Source organism: Somniosus microcephalus, chromosome 18 (genome assembly GCF_052327205.1).
Source record: "Somniosus microcephalus isolate GS21.2 chromosome 18, FLI_Smic_1.0, whole genome shotgun sequence".
In the NCBI taxonomy this organism is placed as follows: Eukaryota; Metazoa; Chordata; class Chondrichthyes; order Squaliformes; family Somniosidae; genus Somniosus; species Somniosus microcephalus.
In genome coordinates this window covers 13,528,065-13,548,563 of record NC_141004.1, presented here as the reverse complement: position 1 = coordinate 13,548,563, position 20,499 = coordinate 13,528,065, and the positions used below count along the sequence as shown (strand labels likewise).

Sequence of the window (20,499 nt, the reverse complement as noted above, 5' to 3'; positions counted from 1 at the left end):
CACTACATCTACTGGTTCCCCTTTATCCATCCTGCTCGTTACCTCCTCAAAGAACTCTAATAGATTTGTTAAACATGATTTCCCTTTCATAAAACCATGTTGACTTTGTTTAATTATATTATGATTTTCTAAATGCCCTGCTACTACTTCCTTAATAATGGATTCGAGTATTTTGTCAATGAGAGATGTTAGGCTAACTGGCCTATAGTTTCCTGCTTTCTGTCCCCCTCCTTTTTTGAATAAAGGCATTACATTTGGGGTTTTCCAATCCGCTGGGACTTTTCCAGAGTCAAGGGAATTTTGGAAGATTACAACCAATGCATCCACTATCTCTGTAGCCACTTCTTTTAAGACCCTAGGATGCAGGCCATCAGGTCCAGAGGACTTGTCAACCTTTTGACCCATAAGTTTGCCTAGCACTTTTTCTCTAGTGATAGTGATTGTTTTAAGTTCCTTCCTCCCTTTTGCCCCTTGATTTTCTACTATTACTGGGATGTTTTTAGTGTCCTCTACTGTGAAGACAGATACAAAATATTTGTTCAATGCCTCTTCCATTTCCTTGTTTCCCATTATTATTTCCCCAGTCTCGTCCTCTAAGGGACCAACGTTTACTTTAGCTACTCTCTTCCTTTTTATATACTTGTAGAAGCTCTTACTGTCAGTTTTTATAATTCTTGCTAGTTTACTCTCATAAGCTATTTTCTCCCTCTTTATTATGTTTTTAGTCATCATTTGCTTTGTAATCTCTTCTCCAGAGATCTCACCCCTCCTTATATCTGTAACCTTCTCCAGCCCTACACCCCTCCAAGATCTCTACACTCCTCCAATTGTGACCTCTTGGGCATCCCCGATTTTAATCGCTCCACCATTGGTGGCCGTGCCTTCAGCTGTCTAGGCCTTGAGCTCTGGAATTCCCTCCCTAAACCTCTCTGCCTCTCTCTCCTCCTTTAAGACGCTCCCTAAAATCTTCCTCTTTGCCCAAGCTTTTGGTCACCTGTCCCTAATATCTCCTTATGCGGCGAGGTGTCAAATTTTTGCTATGAAGCGCCTTGGGACGTTTTACTACGTTAAAGGCACTATATAAATGCAGGTGGTTGTTGTTGACTCACGGTGGTACAGTTCTCTTCAACGACTCACCCAATCAGCCGTTCTTCATGTACAAGTCCAGACAATGAAGGCTGGAAATTGGTAAATGGCCCGTTTCAGGCCTCAACAAATTCTACCTTGGGCCTCATGTCAATAATTCAGGAGCCCATCGCACCTCCAGAGGCAGATCAGCCATTTGAAGCAGAAGAATTTCGGTTTAAGTTTACCCCCCATACAAACCAAAATCAATGCATTAGGAGCAACAGCTAGGCTTGGACCGGGAGTGCCAGTCTATCCCAGGGGAGCACTGCACCCCTGTGGGGCTCGGGAGTCTGCCCAAAGTTCTTCGCACTGCATGTCCTCTTACGGGTTGTGCAGTTCGAAGGTGCGGAGCAATTGGGAACCAGAATTTAGGTACTCTTGCTCAATGAAGGTTAAGCAGTTAACAAGTGAGTTGGCGAGAACATGGCAGATGGAATATAATGTGGATAAATGTGAAGTTATCCACTTTGGTAGAAAAAACAGAAAGGCAGAGTATTTCCTAAATGGTGAAAGATTGGGGAATTCAGATGCTCAAAGGGACCTGTGTGTCCTTGTACACGAGTCACTGAAAGTGAATGTGCAGGTGCAGCAAGCCATTAGGAAGGCAAATGGTCTGCTGGCCTTCATTACAAGAGGATTTGAGTACAGGAGTAAAGAAGTCTTACTCCAATTATATAGAGCCTTGGTGAGACCACCCCTGGAGTACTGTGTACAATTTTGGTCTCCTTACCTAAGGAAGGAGATACTTGCCATAGAAGGAGTGCAGCGAAGGTTCACGAGATTGATTCCTGGGATGGCGGGACTGTTGTATGAGAAGAGATTGAGTAAACTAGGCCTGCATTCTCTTGAATTCATAAGAATGAGAGGGGATCTCATTGAAGCATACAAAATTATTACAGGGCTTGATAGGGTGGATGCTGGGAGAATGTTTCCCTTGGCTGGGGAGTCTAGAACCAGGGGCCACAGCCTCAGGATAAAGGGTAGGCCATTCAGGAATGAGATGAGAAGAAATTTCTTCACACAGAGGGTGGTGAATCTTTGGAATTCTCTACCCCAGAGGGCTGTGGAGGCTCAGTCATTGGGTATATTCAAAACAGAAGTCGATAGATTTCTGACTAGTAAGGACGTCAAGGGATATGGCGATAGGGCCGGTGAATGGAGTTGAGGCAGAAGATCAGCCATGATCTCATTGAATGGTGGAACAGGCTCGAAGGGCCGAATGGCCTACTCCTGCTCCTATTTCTTATGTTCTTATGTTCTTAAGCCAGACACACAGCTGCACAGAGGCCTAGACTAACAATGTAAGGAAATGATTACCGTTTGATCATTCTCTCACTTTTACCTTTCAAATTCTTTCACACCTCCCCCTCCCCATCGCAATCTTTCTAGAGTCTCTCTGGTAGAGCTACAATGGGCCAATGTTCCTTTGAACTTTACTCCCTTCTTCCCCCAAGGCCCAAATACACCATTTTATGTTTTCTTCCTCTCTATGTCTTCAGCGCATTTAAGTCGAGACTCGGCACACCTGATAAAGAATGGGTCTTGGTACTTGATTTCTGGAGAATGAAATGTAGGATGCGCGATGGGATAGGTGACTTCTTCTCTGCTTCCCCTCCTTTGTAGAACATTAAAATTAGGAGCAGGAGTGGGCCATATGGCCCCTCGAGCCTGCTGTGCCATTCAATAAGATCCTGGCTGACCTTCGACCTCAACTCCACTTTCCCGCCCGATCCCCCTATCCCTGGATTCCCTTCTCTTCTCCAATTGCTCCTCCTTTTCTGGGCACACAACCCGTATCAGGAAGTGCAGCGTGAAGAAGTGTGGGAGACACTCATGCCCTATAGGATTACATAGAAATCACGGCATAGAAACAGGCCATTCGGCCCAACTGGTCCGTGCCGGTGTTTATGCTCCACACGAGCCTCCTCCCACCCCTCATCATCTCACCCTATCAGCATATCCTTCTATTCCTTTCTCCGTCATGTATTTAGCTAGCTTCCCCTTAAAAGTATCTATGCTAGTCACCTCCACATTCTAACCACCGTCTGGGTAAAGAAGTTTCTTCTGAATTCCCTATTGGATTTATTAGTGACTGTCTTATATTTATGGCCCCCAGTTTTGGACTCCAACACAAGTGGAAACATCTTCAAATGTGGAAGCAAATGTACATGAATGCTATTCAATCTAAATAAAGTACGTGTTCAGTCTGGGTACTTAACACCTTTATCTAATTCCCATGATATTTTAATCTGATAAGCGATAACCACAGAGTTAACACTATAGTCTAAGGGCTGAGGTATACTGTAATACTGCTGAAGTACATCAACTGTGTACACAGTCACAATACAGAGAACAGTGCACCTACACCAATACACTTAACACTGTAATCACACCAATGCTATTGTGGTACGAGGGAACAACCCGTCGGATGACGCAGTCTGCCATCAGGGTGCGGTTTCCTACAATGTCTTTTTTGCTAGGTCATCCAATTCGCCGTCCTGTTGGTTGACAGCCTTTGTGCGTTGTGCCCTTTGCCACGGATTGTGGCACAGCAGTGCCATGGGGCAGAGCCAGAAGATGCCAATTGGAATCTCCTCCCGTGGTGTGTCTACTTCCAAAATCATCTGGGGTCTCCCCGCGCTGGGATCCAAGAGGCCTGCCTCGTTGGTCGATGACCAACATACCCAACACTCGGTGCTGCTATTCAACGTCAGGATTTGTCCAGAAGTGCTAGTATTCAAGGGCATCATCTGAATTTAATTTTTTTTTTTATTCATTCACGGGACGTGGGCGTCGCTGGCAAGGCCGGCATTTATTGCCCATCCCTAATTGCCCCTTGGGAAGGTGGTGGTGAGCCGCCTTCTTGAACCGCTGCAGTCCCGTGTGGTGAAGGTACTCCCACAGTGCTGTAGGGGAGGGAGTTCCAGGATTTTGACCCAGCGACGATAAAGGAACAGTCAATATATCTCCAAGTCAGGATATAATGTGACTTGGCGAGAAAGGGGGAGGCGGTTAGACACTCTCTTGTTGGAGATGGTCATTTCCTGGCACTTGTGTGGCGCGAATGTTACTTGCCACTTATCAGCCCGAGCTTGGATGTTCAGCATTCAGGTATGTCTAAGATTACTTGACGATTTGTTAGAGGTCTGTTCAGGTTCCCAGCCGGGTCCAAACCGCAAGTGTAAGAGACTGGATCTTATTTTCATCCAATCTTCTCCTGATTGATCGATTGATTCAGGTAACGAATCTTCTTCTCCCCTTGCGCTCGGTTCAATGTTGGCAATTGACGCCCCACCCTAGCGACCCAGCCATACAAGTTGTTCAATTTTTTTAAAATCCACTGCATCTCTAGAACAGTCAACAGACGAGTGGGCGCTACTTCCAAGAAAAAAAAAACCTCTTGGATAAACTCCCCGAGTTCTGGAAAGAGATGGCAGAGGGAGGGAGGGAGGGAAGGGAATGGGAGAGGAGGAAAGTGTGTTACATAGGGAAGGACCAGTGTAAGTGTGAACTGTGACACTATGCAGCTGGAGCTGGTCAGTAAGCGTGCAATGTCTTTGAAACATTGGGCACCAGTAAAACGGCTTTGCACAAGAAAAATGAAGGAGTGGAGAGGTTCGTCTACCAGGTGCTGGAGGGAGGGAAGTGGGTGGTGGTGGTGGGGGAATTCAGCTCCCTCCTTAGTTCCGACACTTCATTGCAGTTGAGAAGAGAACGCAAAATCCTTCAAGTTGAATACCCTGAGGCAAAAGATTTTAAAAACCTCAAGCAAGGGCATAGTCACAGGATGAGGGGGTCGGCCATTTAGGACTGAGATGAGGAGGAATTCTTCACTCAGAGGGTTGTGAATCTTTGGAATTCTCTACCCCAGAGGGCTGTGGATGGTGAGTCTTTGAGTATATTCAAGACTGAGATCGATAGATATTTGGACTCGAGGGGAATCAAAGGGATATGGGGATCGGGCGGGAAAGAGGAGTTGAGGTCGAAGATCAGCCATGATCTTATTGAATGGCGGAGCAGGCTCGAGGGGCCGTATGGCCGACTCCTGCTCCTAATTCTTATGTTCTTATGTTCAAGAGCCTCCAGCCCGCGCTGGATGGCCGCTCCTCCGCGTCTCACCCGCCTCGCGCTCCAGGAATGGATCAGCCTTGCGCGGTCTATGAGTCCGCCAGGCAGAGAGCTTCCACGGCGTCGCTGGGCCCGTGCGACACCCCCGCCGATGACCCAAGAGACGGTTTCTTGAAGGACAATGCTCGGAGCAGGTGCAGCGGGCGCGTGGGCATGGGCGGCAGGCGCTCCCACCTATTCTTCGCCGGGTGCAGGGCCTCGGCCGAGCCCAGGACTGCCGGCTGGTCACCTGAAAAGCAGACACACCTGTTGATTCATCCTGACCTCGCGTTCAGGACGCGCAAAGGTTTTTAGTTCCCCCCTTCCCCAAGCATTTGGCAATGACATGGTTAAACCGAATTGGAAACCTAGGAATCAAAAGGGCGGAGCAAAAATTCTGGGGAAGCCTCCGCGTTGTGTCTGCGAGGCATAACTTTCTTCTTTATTTTTTTGCCTGTTTTATTCCCCTCGTGTGCTGAAGGCGATGGCTCACACTGGGTAACGGTCCCCATGGAAACCACGCTGTCCTACGGTAACTCGCCCATGCGGCCGTCCTTCATGTGTATGAGTTTAGGAGTGAGTTATTCAACCGCAGAGACCATCACAGCAGACGCCAATTCCCGTCACCCACTAAAGCTCACACGCATGCACAATCTCAATCTCGGTAGAAAGCAATGGCAAGTGGAATCCCGGCTGAATTTCCCCCCACCCCCAGCAACCCCACCCTTCCTGGCTAATGGTCACTGAGATCGATTGTAGTGCCCCTGCTGCCGGGACCTCTTACACTGATTGTACACTAACGCCACTTTCTTTCCACAAACAATACAAAGGGAGCCCCTGTCCCTGCACCCCTGTCCCCTCCTCCCCCATCCCCTGCACCCCTTCCCCTGCCCCCAGGTGATAGTGTTCCCATGCGCCTGCTGCCCTTGTCCTTCTAGGTGGAAGAGGTCGTGGGTTTGGGAGGTGCTGCCGAAGAAGCCTTGGCGAGTTGCTGCAGTACATCTTGTAGATGGTACACACTGCAGCCACGGTGTGCTGGTGGTGGAGGGAGTGAATGTTTAAGGTGGTGGATGGGGTGCCGATCAAGCGGGCCTGCTTTGTCCTGGATGGTGTCGAGCTTCTTGAGTGTTGTTGGAGCTGCACTCATCCAGGCAAGTGGAGAGTATTCCATCACACTCCTGACTTGTGCCTTGTAGATGGTGGAAAGGCTTTGGGGAGTCAGGAGGTGAGACACTCGCCACAGAATACCCAGCCTCTGACCTGCTCTTGTTGCCACAGTATTTATGTGGCTGGTCCAGTTCAGCTTCTGGTCAATGGTGACCCCCCCAAAATGTTGATGGTGGGGGATTCATTGATGGTAATGCCGTTGAATGTCAAGGGGCGGTGGTTAGACGCTCGCTTGTTGGAAATAATCATTGCCTGGCACTTGTGTGGCGCGAATGTTACCTGCCACTTATCAGCCCAAACCTGAATGTCGTCCAGGTCTTGCTGCTTCATTATCTGTGGAGTTGCGAATGGCGCTGAACACTGTGCAGTCATCAGCGAACATCCCCATTTCTGACCTTATGATGGAGGGAAGGTCATTGATGAAGCAGCTGAAGATGGTTGGGCCTAGGACACTGCCCTGAGGTAGGGCAGTGGAGGCAAAAGCTTTGGCATAATTTAACAGACAGTTTGATGCTGTGGTAGGAAAACCAGGTTTTCCCCGGATAACCGGGCTACCTATCTGTCTCCACCTTATGATCTTGTGACAGTGAATACATCCAGTGAATGTTTTGCTTCTCTTTGCCTTCAGCAGCCCCTGCTGGTGATACCCTGGAATTGCACACCCTTACAGCTCGAGGCTGCCGATGTTTTCACAAAAATCAAACAGGGGAAGGTCCTTCCTTCTCTCTTCCACCTTTCTGGGATCTCCTCACCCGAGACACGTTCCCGTTCGGGAAGGTGCGTTGGTGGCTGCAGCTCAGTGCCATTTCCCAGAGACACTCTGAAACGAGTGGGAAGCTACTGAACCTTTCGGATTCCACAGGATGACTCTCCCAACACCTCTGCCATCTCTAACGTGGTTATGTTACTGGCCTAGCAATCCAGAGTCCAAGACTCGTAATCCAGAGTGGGTGAGTTCAAACCCCACCGGGGCAGTTTCGAGAATTTAAATTTAATTTATAAAGCTCTGGAAGTAAAGAGCAGGTGTTAGTGAAAGTGACCATGAAGCTGTCGGCCTGTCGTAAAAACCCAACTGGTTCACTCATGTCCTTTAGGGAAGGAAATCTGCCATCCTTACCCGGTCTGGCCTATATGTGACTCCAGTCCCACACCAATCTGGTTGACTCTCAACTGCCACTCTGAAATGGCCTAGCAAGACACTCAGTTGTATCAAACTTTCTCAAGGGCAACTAGGGATGGGCAATAAATGCCGGCTGTGCCAGCGACACCTACATCCACCACCTTAAACATTCCCTCCCTCCACCACCGGCACACCGTGGCTGCAGTGTGTACCATCTACAAGATGCACTGCAGCAACTCGCCAAGGCTTCTTCGGCAGCACCTCCCAAACCCGCGACCTCTTCCGCCTAGAAGGACAAGGGCAGCAGGCGCACGGGAACACCACCACCTCCAAGTTCCCCTCCAAGTCACACACCATCCTGACTTGGAAGTATATCGGCCGTTCCTTCATCGTCGCCGGGTCAAAATCCTGGAACTCCCTCCCTAACAGCACTGTGGGAGTTCCTTCACCACACGGACTGCAGTGGTTCAAGAAGGAGGCTCACCACCACCTTCTCAAGGGCAACTAGGGATGAGCAATAAATGCTGGGCCTTGCCAGCGATGCCCACATCCCGTGAATTAAGACATTTTTAAAAAATTCAGAAAATTAATATTTTTTTTTAAAGTGCCAAGCGAAAATCGAGGAGCTTTCTTCGAGGAAGCAAGAGACAAAACTCAACTTGTACTGGTCTCACGCACCATCTAGTGGCTGGATGTATGTGGAGCATTAGCAACAGAACAACAACAGACAGCCAGCCTGGCCTGTCAACTAGGAATGCCACAGGATACAGGAGGAGCTTAACGTTGTATAAAAGGTGAAACAATATACCGATAGGAGAAGTGAGTGACTTACCTAGACCTCCAGCCACTATCACCCTTCCTCGGAGATACGCAGCCACAAAGTCTGCTCTCCTCTTCTTCATGTTTAAGCGTCGCTCCGTCTTCATCCAGCCTCCTGGTTAGTCAATGGGAAGGGCAGAGAACAAAAGGAGAGTGTAAGCAAAACATGAAAGGGAGAGAGAGAGAAGGAGAGAGAGGGGGAGAGAGAGAGGGAGAGAGAGAGGGAGAGAGAGAGGGGGTGAGAGGGGGAGAGAGAGGGAGAGAGAGGGGGAGAGAGAGAGAAGGAGAGAGAGAAGGAGAGAGAGGGGGAGAGAGAGAGGGGGAGAGAGAGAGAGGGGGAGAGAGAGAGAGGGAGAGAGAGGGAGAGAGAGGGGGAGAGAGGGGGGGAGAAGGGGGAAATACGGTGACAGACAGTTGGTGAGAGAGAACATAAGAAATAGGAGCAGGAGTCGGCCACACGGCCCCTCGAGCCTGCTCCGCCATTCAATAAGATCATGGCTGATCTTCTACCTCAACTCCACCTTCCAACCTGATCTCCACATCCCTCGATTCCCCTAGAGTCCAAAAATCTATCGATCTCAGCCTTGAATATACTCAACGACTGAGCATCCACTGCCCTCTGGGTTAGAGAATTCCAAAGATTCACCACCCTCTGAGTGAAGAAATTCCTCCTCATCTCAGTCCTAAATGGTCGACCCCTTATCCTGAGACTGTGACCCCTGGTTCTAGACTCTCCAGCCAGGGGGAAACAACCTCCCAGCATCTACCCTGTCAAACGTTTCAATGAGATCACCTCTCATTCTTCTAAACTCCAAAGAGTATAGGCCCATTCTACTCAATCTCTCCTCATAAGACAACCCTCTCATCCCAGGAATCAGTCTAGTGAACTTTCGTTGCGCCCCCTCTAAGGTAAGTGTATCGTTCCTGAGGTAAGCAGACCAAAACCGTTCATAGAAAGAGTGAAACGGAGAAAGAGAAAGAGACTAAATGTAAAAAAAGAGAGATGGTGGTAGATTTTGACTTTGTGCGATAGTGTAAAATGGCTGATAGCGAATTGGCAGCCTGCTTTACATTTCCCCCCCATTTTTATTTCCTGTTAAAGTCAATAAAAATCAAATCCTGGAGATACAAGCCAGGAGCGACCCAGGTTCAATCCCTGGTCTATGCTGAGTTAGTTAATTTTAGGGGGTGCTGTCCTTGGCTCCAGTGTCCCAGTGGAGAGAAATAGAATCAGCCAGGGTTCCTGCTCCTGATCACCGTTCAGCGACTCTGCCAGGAACGGCGCATAAACTGCTCTCCACCACTGGGGGGTTTTCCTCACCTCATGTCTGGGTATGTTGTGGACTCATTGATGGAGATTGATCGCTGTGATTAGTCAACAACTCCCTTATCGTTGTCTCGTGCGACTACCAGGATGGTAGAAGTCGAAACTAGATGGACCCTGGTTCTTTTATCATCCGGCAATTCCTACATTCTTAAAAGGACAAGTCCGGGCACAGCTGTGGTGTTCCTCCAGAGCTGTATAACCCGCTTCCACTCATGGTCATGGCCCGTGTGTGAAAACTAGATACCTTGGGCAAGATACTGGAGAGCAATGGTCTCCAGCACAAAGAAGAAGAAAGACTTGCATTTATATCGTGACTTGCATGACATCAGGGCCAATGTTCCCGTTAAGCTGTGTGGCCGTGCAGCGGTCTGGAGGTCCCGCGCAGGCCGCTCAGCGGCTTTTAAATGGAAAAACCGCGCAGGTGTGGAAATTTTAATGGGCAGCGCAGCCCGTTAAATGGGCTGTGCATGCAAAAAAATTGGAGGGAACATTGCTCAGGATGTCCCAAAGCGCTTTACAGCCAATGAAGTACTTTTGAAGTGTGGTCACTTGTTGTAAAGTAGAAAATGGGGCAGCCAATTTGCACACAGCAAGCTCCCACAAACAGCAACGTGATAATGATCAGATCATCAGCTTTTAGTGATGTTAATAGAGGGATAAATATTTGCCAGGAAAGACGGCACCTCTGACAGTGCAGCACGCCCTCGGTACTGCACTGGGAGTGTCGGCCTAGATTTTCGTGCTCAAGTTGCTGGGGTGGGACTTGAACCCACAACCTTCTGACTCAGAAGGCGAGAGCACTACCTACTGAGCCAAGCTGGCAGTAGCACTAAGTCTGCACCTTCAAGTGGCCATTGTTCAAAAAAATAAACTGGGGAAGAATGTTAAAACATTGAAATAATTGAACTGAGGGGGGAGTTTTCAACACTCCGCTGGAGCCTGAAACAGGTGTTGCAAGTAAGGCTCCTGTTCTAGTTACTGCTCGATTACTCTTTCCATTCAAATCAAGAGAATGGAAAATCAGGCAGAGTCTATAACAGCTGCGTGGCCCGCAGTATCTATTTACAAAGCATTTACAGCACAGAAACAGGCCATTCGGCCCAACTGGTCCGTGCCGGTGTTTATGCTCCACATGAGCCTCCTCCCACCCCTCTTCATCTCACCCCATCAGCTTATCCTTCTATTCCTTTCCCCCTCATGTGATTGTCCAGCTTCCCCTTCAATACATTTGTTATTCGCCTCAACCACTCCCTGTGGCAGCGAGTTCCACATTCTCACCACTCTCTGGGTAAAGGAGTTTCTCCTGAATTCCCTATTGGATTTATTAGTGAGTATCTTATATTTATGGCCCCTTGTTCTGGCCTGGCATGCAATTTATTGAGGGAAGCTGAAGATTAGCCCCAGGGAGTCCGGTGATAAATGTTTCAGTTCAGTCAAAATAGTCCCTTTATAAAATGCAATTTACATTCATAGAGACCTCAGTATTGAACGCATTGAAAGCTATATACTCAAAACCAAAAGACTCAACACAAACATATCATAGAATACATGCACAATGGGAGCAGACTCAGGAAGGTCAGTCTCTGGTCTGTGCTGAACGAGCTGGCCAGAGGTGGGGGCACTGAAACTGTGTGTTACAGTCCCAGGGCTAGAAAAGGGGAAGGTCAAAGTTCCTGCTCCTGATCACCATTTAGTGACTCTTACTAGTAAGCGTGCCTGAGTGGATGTCCCAACTGATGAATTAGGCTCCCCCTCCCCCGCATAGCTGAATAGCCTGCGCACACTCAATGGTAAAGGGATTCGACAGGGTAGATAGACAGAAACTATTGCCTTTGGTGGGGGCATTCAGAACCAGGGGGCATTATCTTAAAATTAGTGCGAGGCCATTTAGGAGTGAAATCAGGAGCCACTTCTTCACACAAAGGGTAGTAGATCACTGGAACTCTCTCCCCCCAAAAGGCTGTGGATGCAGAGGGGCAAATGGAGCTTTCAAGACTGAGGTCGATAGATTTTTGTTAGGTAAGGGTATCGAGGGATGTGGAGCAAAGGCTGGTAAATGCAGCTGAAACACAGATCAGCCATGATCTAATTGAATGGCGGAACAGACTCGAGGGGCTGAATGGCCTTCTCCTGTTCCTACGTTCCTATTGTTTAAGCTCATACTGCAGGGACTGTACCCCAGCAAGACTCAGCACCTTGAACAGCTTGGTGGAGCTCTCAATAACTGAGCATAAACCACAGGGATTAGGCAACCATTGGAGACGATTCACTAGGTTAATTCCAGAGACGAGGGGGTTGACTTATGAGGAAAGGTCGAGCAGGTTGGGCCTATACTCATTGGAATTTAGAAGAATGAGAGGTGATCTTATTGAAACATATAAGATACTGAGGGGTCTCGACAAGGTAGATGCAGAGAGGGTGTTTCCCCTCGTGGGGAAATCTAGAACTCGGGGGCACAGTCTCAGAATAAAGGGTCGCCCTTTTAGAACTAGGTTGAGGAGGAATTTCTTCTCAGAGGGTCGTAAATCTGTGGAATTCTCTGCCCCAGAGAGCCGTGGAGGCTGGGTCATTAAATACATTTAAGGTGGAGATAGACAGATCTTTGCAAGATACGGGAGTGAAGGGTTATGAGGAGCGGGCAGGAAAATGGCTTTGAGTCCAAGATCAGCCATGATCTTATTGAATGGCGGAGCAGGCTCGAGGGGCCAAGTGGTCTATTCCTGCTCCTATTTCTTATGTTCTTATATACTGTATAATATCCTCACAAGTCCCTCTATATATAGCTTGATCAACAGACCATCCACCATCTTAAACATTCGCTCCCTCCACCACTGGTGCACCGTGGCTGCAGTGTGTACCATCTACAAGATGCACTGCAGCAACTCGCCAAGGCATCTTCGACAGCACCTCCCAGACCCACGACCTTTACCTAGAAGGACAAGGGCAGCAGGTGCATGGGAACACCACCACCTCCAAATTTCCCTCCAAGTCACACACCATCCTGACTTGGAAGTATATCGCCATTCCTTCATCGTCGCTGGGTCAATATCCTGGAACTCCCTCCCTAACAGCACTGTGGGAGTACCTTCACCACACGGACTGCAGCGGTTCAAGAAGGCAGCTCACCACCACCTTCTCAAGGGCAATTCGGGATGGGCAATAAATGCTGGCCTCGCCAGCGACGCCCATATCCCAAGCATGAATTAAAAATTCTCTGGGTGGTTGAACTCCCTGCTCACTGGGCTATTACTCTCTCCAGGGAAGCCCATACATACCCTGCTCAATGTCAAACACCTCCACAGTCCTGACAAACTTGGGCCTCCTGTAGCCTCGAGCCTGCTGCAGGCCTCCCAGACTGAAGAAGCTCTTCTCAGTCATCACGTAGCTCGAGAAGGTTCGCCGGCCAGGAATGCTAGGAAACTTGGTCCATGACCTTGCCTCAGTGTCGTAGACTTCAAAGGCAGTAACCGGGTTCTTTGCTTGTCTCCCACCTGCCATGGGGAGAAACACACGTTATTTCAGTTCAGTCCTGTTCTATCGCGCTGTGACGCCGCAGGATTTCACGGTCACAGATCCCAAACCTGAAAACCTTCAAGAGAAGGAGGGGAGAGAAAGGGTGAGGGAGGAGAGGATCAGAACTGCGCAAAAGCAACTTCAGGCCGACGCTCCCAGTGCCAGTGCTGAGGGAGTGCTGCACTGTCAGAGGTGCCGTCTTTCAGCTGAGACGTTAAACCGAGGCCCCCGTCTGCCCTCTCAGGTGGACGTAAAAGATCCCGTGGCACTATTTCGAAGAAGAGCAGGACAATATTTCTCCCTCAACCAACATCGCTAAAGCAGATTATCTGGTCATTAACTCATTGCTGTATGTGGGATCTTGCTGTGCGCAAATTGTCTGCCGCGCTTCCTACATTACAACAGTGACTACAATTCAAATGTACTTCGTTGGCTGTAAAGCACTTTGGGATGTTCTGAGGTCGTGCCAGGCACTATAGAAATGCAAGTCTTTCTTTATTAATATGCCAGGACTTACCAAACACGTGGATCTTGCTGCCTCGAAGGAAGGTGCTGGCCGCATATCTGGGTGTAGGCATGGCAGGGAGTGAGAGCCACACGTCCTTCATGATATCGTACTGCTGGAGGTTGCCTTGTGGATACATGTCGGATCCCATTCCGCCCACCGCATACACCTGACAGTCTGGAATTACACAAGTCGGGGAACTCATTGCAAATTTCAATTCTGTACACCAGCCATTAAACATGGTTAAAATAAACCCCCACCCCCCTCCGCCCCCACCCCCGCAACCTGCCTTCGCCCCCTCCTCTCTGGCGGAACTCATCAAGGCTACCGCTATATGGTCACCCTCCAGCATCTACCAATGGCTTTTCTTTGTATCTGAATTTAGGCAGTGAGCTATTGGGCCACAGATTTAATCGAACCAGAACCACATTTGATCACACGTAAAAAGAAGAAAGAAGGAATTTACATTTATATAGCGCCTTTCATGACCTCAGGAGTCCCAAACCAGTTTCACAGAACATATGAATTAGGAGCAGGAGTCGGCCATACGGCCCCTCGAGCCTGCTCCGCCATTCAATAAGATCACGGCTTATCTTCAACCTCAACTCCACTTTCCCGACGATCCCCATATTTCTTGATTTTTTAAAAATGTTTTTATTCGTTTATGGGATCAGAGCGTCACTGGCAAGGCCAGCATTTATTGCCCATCCCTAGTTGCCCTTGAGAAGGTGGTGGTGAGCCGCCTTCTTGAACCGCTGCAGTCTGTGTGGTGAAGGTGCTCCCACAGTGCTGTTAGGGAGGGAGTTCCAGGATTTTGACCCAGATGAAGGATCAGCCGATATACGTCTAAGTCAGGATGGTGTGTCACTTGGAGGGGAACTTGGAGGTGGTGGTGTTCCCATGCGCCTGCTGCCCTTGTCCTTCTAGGTGGAAGAGGTCACGGGTTTGGGAGGTGCTGCCGAAGAAGCCTTGGCGAGTTGCTGCAGTGCATCTTGTAGATGGTACATACTGCAGTCACGGTATGCCGGTGGTGGAGGGAGTGAATGTTTAAGGTGGTGGATGGGGTGCCAATCAAGCGGGCTGCTTTGTCCTGGATGGTGTCGAGCTTCTTGAGTGTTGTTGGAGCTGCACTCATCCAGGCAAGTGGAGAGTATTCCATCACACTCCTTACTTGTGCCTTGTAGATGGTGGAAAGGCTTTGGGGAGTCAGGAGGTGAGACACTCGCCGCAGAATACCTAGCCTCTGACCTGCTCTTGTTGCCACGGTATTTATGTGGCTGGTCCAGTTACGTTTCTGGTTAATGGTGACCCCCAGGATGTTGATAGTGGGGGATTCGGCGATGGTAATGCCACTGAACTTCCCTAGTGTCCAGCCAATTATGTACTTTTGAAATGTAGTCACTGTTGTAATTTAGGAAACGTGGCAGCCAATTTGCACACAGCAAGCTCCCACAAACAGCAATGTGATAATGACCAGATAATCTGTTTTAGTGATGCTGATTGAGGGATAAATATTGGCCCAGGACACCCTGGGATCTTTTACGTCCACCTGAGAGGGCAGACGGGGCCTCGGTTTGACATCTCATCCGAAGGACGGTGTCTCCGACAGTGCAGCGTTCCTCAGTACTTCACTGGGAGCGTCAACAGATTTTGTGCTCAAGTGTCTGGAGTGGATTTTGAACCCACAACCTTCTGCCTCAGAGGTGAGCGTGGTACCCGCTGAGCCACGGCTAACACCTTGCAGGGAAAAATACAAGGCCATGGAAGAGAGACTGGGGCTGTGGGATTAACCTTGGATCAATTCAATTCAATTCAATTCAATTCAATTTTATTTGTCATATATGCAGCAGGCGTGTGTACTGCACAATGAAATGTTGATTTTTACGAGTCCTCCCAACATTGGAATAAATATGGCATAGCAATGATAAAAATACTAATAGAAATACAGTAATAATAAATAAAACAGTAATAAATAATAATAAATTATTCGTTCATGAGTCTTATGGCCTGGGGGTAGAAGCTGTTTCGAAACCTGCTGGTACGAGACCGTATACTTCGGTATCTCTTACCGGACGGGAGCAGGGCAAAGAGGTTGTGGCTGGGGTGGCTCGCATCTTTGATGATTCTCAGGGCCTTCCCCCGGCACCTCTCGGGGTAGATATCCTGCACAGCAGGTAGTTTAATTCCTATAGTATGTTGTGCAGCTTTCACCACCATCTGTAGCAAAGAGTGGGACAGATGCGATGGGCCAAATGGCCTCCTCTTGTATGGGCACTATTTCTGCAGTGAAATAGCTGTGTTTTACTAAATGTAGTAAGGAAAATTAATGGGGTTTTTGTTGGGGGACGGGCCCAACTTGTTTGATTTTCTTTTAACAGCACCAAGAATCAGTGCCTTCAGGAGAGGAGGAGCAATAACTGGTGTGTGTGGTGATCGGTGGGGGCGGGGTAACGTTGGCCCTGTGCTGCCTGCATTTCATGCCCAATGTTGCTTGTTTGTGTTACAATGGTGTCACTGTGGCAGTTCTTCAATGGGACCATAGAATCATACAGCACAGAGGGAGGAGGCCATTCAGCCCATCGTGCGTGTGCAGGCTCTTTGAAACAGCTATCCAAGTAGTCCCACTCCCTTGCTCTTTTCCCATATAAAGGATCTAGAGGCACTGGAGAGGGTGCAGAGAAGATTTACAAGGATGATACCAGAAATTCGAGGTTATATCTATCAGGAAAGGATGACCAGGCTGGGTCTCTTTTCTCTTGAAAACAGAAGGCTGAGGGGTGACCTAATAGAGGTCTTTAAAATGATGAAAGGTTTTGATCGAGTGGATACAGAGAGAAAGTTTCCACTTGTGGGGAAGAGTATAACTAGAGTCCATCAATAGAAGATAGTCACCAAGAAATCCAATAGGGAATTCAGAAGAAACTTCTTTACCCAGAGAGTGGTGAGCATGTGGAACTCGCTACCACAGGGAGTGGTTGAGGCGAATATTATAGATGCATTTAAGGGGAGGCTAGATAGGCACATGAGGGAGAAGGGAATAGAGGGTTATGCTGATAGAGTTAGATGAGGAAAGATGGGAGGAGGCTCAAGTGGAGCATAAACGCCGGCATGGACTGGTTGGGCCGAATGGCCTGTTTCTGTGCCGTATATCCTATGGAATCTTATGTAATAACAACTCGCTACTTAAAAAAAATTCTCTATATCTTCCATCTGGCTCTTTCGCCAATGATCTTAAATCCGTGTCCTCTGGTTACTGTGGCCACTGGAAACAGTTCCTCCTTATTTACTCTAACAAAACCCCTCCTAATTTCCAACACCGCTATTAAATCTCCCCTTAACCTTCTCTGCTCCAAGGAGAACAACCCCAGCTTCTCTAGTCTCACTACGTAGCTGAAGTCCATTGTCCCCGGGATCAAAGTTACCTTTTACAGTCACGGACACTCCCATGGCAGCTTCACACAAGGAATTCTTCTTCTCCCACTTGCCTTCTTCCACGTTGTACAGCTCCACTGTGGACAGGGGGTTCTGACGAACTCCCACACCCCCGATCACTAACATCCGTTTCCCCAGGGCAGCCACAGCTACGCCCGCTCTCGGGGTGGGCATGGGTGGCAGGGTGGTCCACTGATTGGCCTCCGGAGAGTAAACCTCACAGCTGGTCACCGGGGTCCCGCCTTCATCGCAGCCTCCGATGAGGTAAAGCTGCCCCCCGCACTCCACCGGGGTGCAGTAGACCCGGCCGACGGGCAAGGGCGCCAGGGGCTGCCAGTGGAATGACTTGGCGCTGGGCACAGCCATGGCATTTGACTGCGTGGGCCAGCGGGCTTTCGTCCCCTGTCTCCGTCAAGCGGTCCTCCGAAGGGGCAGCGTTAGAGGAACATCGCGATGAGTTCCACAGCCTAGCCTTTAGCCCCGGTGACCTTCCTTGTAGCAACCGAGGCAAAGTGCTTCGTCAACACGAAGAACGTTGAGACTGAAAAGAAGAAAATACAAAAAAGAAGAAAAATGAAGATGGCACCGCTGAAATACGGAGTGCGTGACAACTTGTAAAGCTGTAAAACAGTTCCCTCCAATTTTCCACCCTTCCTCTGACTCATTCCGGAGTACAGTTCCAGGAGGGGACAGGCAACCAGTACCTCACCTGGGACAGTGAATGGCTATTCGACTGCATTGGGGCACCACGGCTAAGTCTGATGTCCATGGACACACAGACACAAACACACACTTTGCAGCACGGGCCAACGAATAACAGTCAGAAGCAGCAGTTTGGCTGATTTTCTCCCTCCCTGGATCAGGGTCAATTGCAGCACCCACTCAAACCAGCGAACTGAGCGGAGAGGGGAAAACAGAACCTCTCTGACCCATATGCCCGACTTGCACACTGCACTTACCCATTGAGCCATCAGGGGGAGCTCTACTATAAGTGTTTTAACCACATTTAAATACATGTGGTATAAATTTTAAGTTTTCTTGCTTTAATGGAGTGCACTGTTATTCTGGAAGTATCTCAATTCCCTGGATTAAATTATCTCTATTATAAAGAAGCATCTCTCCAAGTACTTTTGGTGTAAATCCTCTTCCATGAGGCTAATGTTATAAGAAGCGAGTTAAACTAGAGGTATAGAATTGAAAAGCAGGGAAGTCATATTAAACTTGGATCGGAACTTGGTTAGACTGTGCACAATTCTGTTCTGCATATTATAAAAAGGATATAGAGGCACTGGAGAAGGTGCAAAAAAGATTTACTAGGACAATACCAGAACTGAGAGATTCTAACTATCAGGAATGACTGAACAGGCTGGGAAAGAGAAGGTGGAGGGGTGACCTGCTAGAGGTCTATAAGATTATGAAAGGGTTTGATAGGGTAGACATAGAGAAGGTGTTTCCACTTGTGGGGAAGAGCATAACTAGAGGCCATCAATAGAAGATAGTCACCAAGAAATCCAATAGGGAATTCAGAAGAAACCTCTTTACCCAGAGAGTGGTGAGAATGTGGAACTCGCTGCCACAGGGAGTGGTTGAGGCGAATAGTATAGATGCATTTAAGGGGAAGCTGGATAAACACGAGGGAGAAAGGAACAGAAGGACATGCTGATGAGGTGAGATGAAGACGGGTGGGAGGAGGCTCGTGTGGAGCATAAATATCAGCATGGATGGGATGAATGGGAACTTACATTTATATAACACCTTTGATGTCCTCAGGACGTCCCAAAGAGCTTGTCAGCCAATAAAGTACTTTTGAAGTGTAGTCACTGTTGTAATGTAGAAAACGCGGCAGTCAATTTGTGCACAGCAAGCTCCCACAAACAGCGATGTGATAATGACCAGATAATCTGTTGTAGTGATGTCTGTTGAGGAATAAATATTGACCAGGGCACCGGGGAGAACTCCCCTGCTCTTCTTCGGAATAGTGCCACGGGATCTTTTACGTCCATCTGAGAGAGAAGACGGGGCTTCGGTTTAACATCTCATCCGAAAGCGTTGCTTGCAGTTGCAGTTTATTTTCTGCCCCCCACTATGTGGGTCCTCAACACTCAGCGGGGAGCTGGTTCACTGTCAGATCCAATAGCATGGCTCCATCTCACCGATAGGTAACCTCACCCACTCCCATCGGAAACATCAAGTCAGGAAACCTCAACACCCAATGTGTCTGATCAACCCTCCTCGTCCAAAGTCACTTCTGCTGTGAAAAAAAGTTTGTTTTTAAAATGGGAAAAATATTTTATCCATCGTGGCTTTCGATCGGAAGGCCCCAACTCCACTAATTCCACATTAACTCTCAGGAATCACTCTGTCAGCTCGATCTGCGATTGCCTGCCTTGCTTCCATCATGTGGCATAACCAGGAATTAAATTGGATCCTATCAATCAGTGAATTGCTTTATGTCACTGGTGGTGCTCAGTCACAAAATCATGACCACAGAAAAAAAATGAGCCAAACCCTCTAACTCCAGCAGAGCTGGAGTCGGGCAGCCAACGTGACACATTGGGACAAGAAGGATGTAATGGGAAGGGAAGGGAAGGGAAGGATACTGCACGCTACTGTATTGTGACCACAAATTGACCATAATTGTACCACTGTAAAAATTACTCTAGTTAACCCACTGTGACATAACCAAGATCGACATATTTGTGAAATCTGATTACTAAACAGCTTAAAACAGAAAATAAAAAGTGTTGGGCTCCAACAGTTAGCTCAGCACTGATCGGGAATCCAATCTGGGAATTGGTCAGTAGTGATAGAATGAATTTGCATTTATAATCGCTCCTCGTCGCATCCTCAGGACATCCCGCCATGGGATCTTTTACATCCATCTGAACAGCCAGATGGGGGTCACAGCTTAAGCTTTAAGAGTAGCATCTCTGACAATGCAGCACTCAATAGTCAGCCCAGTTTACACCTTCAATCCCTTGATTAGGGGTTGAACGAAGAACCTTCTAACTCAGAGGTCGTCGTCGTACGTGTCTTCACACTGTTCCCCTTGGGGAACTGTATGAAGTGGTGGAAGGATTTCTGGCTGCGTTAACGCTCCTTCCGTGACCATAACCATCTTCGTACCAGCCATTAGGGTGGTTAGTCCTATGGCGGGAGGGTTTTACGGGCTCCCACAACCCATACGAGGGGGGAGGGCCACCCACACCCACGGACGCAAGTATCCCACTGGATGTCAACCCAGAATTTAGAGCCGGAGCTCTGACTTCACTTGCTGGGACTGTCTGGAGCGGGGTTTGAAACCCTACGCCTTCTGGCCCAGCGGCAGGGATGCTACCGCTGCGCCAAAGGCCCACTCCTAACTCAGAGGTGACAGTGATA

The 20,499-nt window shown here is 48.5% G+C and overlaps 1 protein-coding gene across 6 annotated transcripts in view; it reads right to left on the bottom strand.

Moving 5' to 3' along the window:
- Window positions 1-20,499, bottom strand: part of klhdc8a (kelch domain containing 8A) — a 60,442-nt gene that overhangs the window by 25,381 nt on the left and 14,562 nt on the right. For 3 of the 6 annotated variants that reach the window (XM_086011066.1, XM_086011064.1, XM_086011065.1), the window contains exons 2-7: window positions 18,861-19,366; window positions 17,109-17,659; window positions 13,699-13,863; window positions 12,944-13,159; window positions 8,355-8,456; window positions 3,414-5,485 (exon numbers count right to left, since the gene is read on the bottom strand). In XM_086011066.1, the coding sequence (XP_085867192.1) occupies window positions 5,286-5,485; window positions 8,355-8,456; window positions 12,944-13,159; window positions 13,699-13,863; window positions 17,109-17,484 (1,059 nt within the window). In that variant the 5' untranslated portion in view covers window positions 17,485-17,659; window positions 18,861-19,366 and the 3' untranslated portion in view covers window positions 3,414-5,285. Of the gene's footprint in view, window positions 1-3,413; window positions 5,486-8,354; window positions 8,457-12,943; window positions 13,160-13,698; window positions 13,864-17,108; window positions 17,660-18,860; window positions 19,370-20,499 lie in introns of those variants that run through there. The other 3 variants (XM_086011063.1, XM_086011068.1, XM_086011067.1) reach the window with 3 other exon arrangements.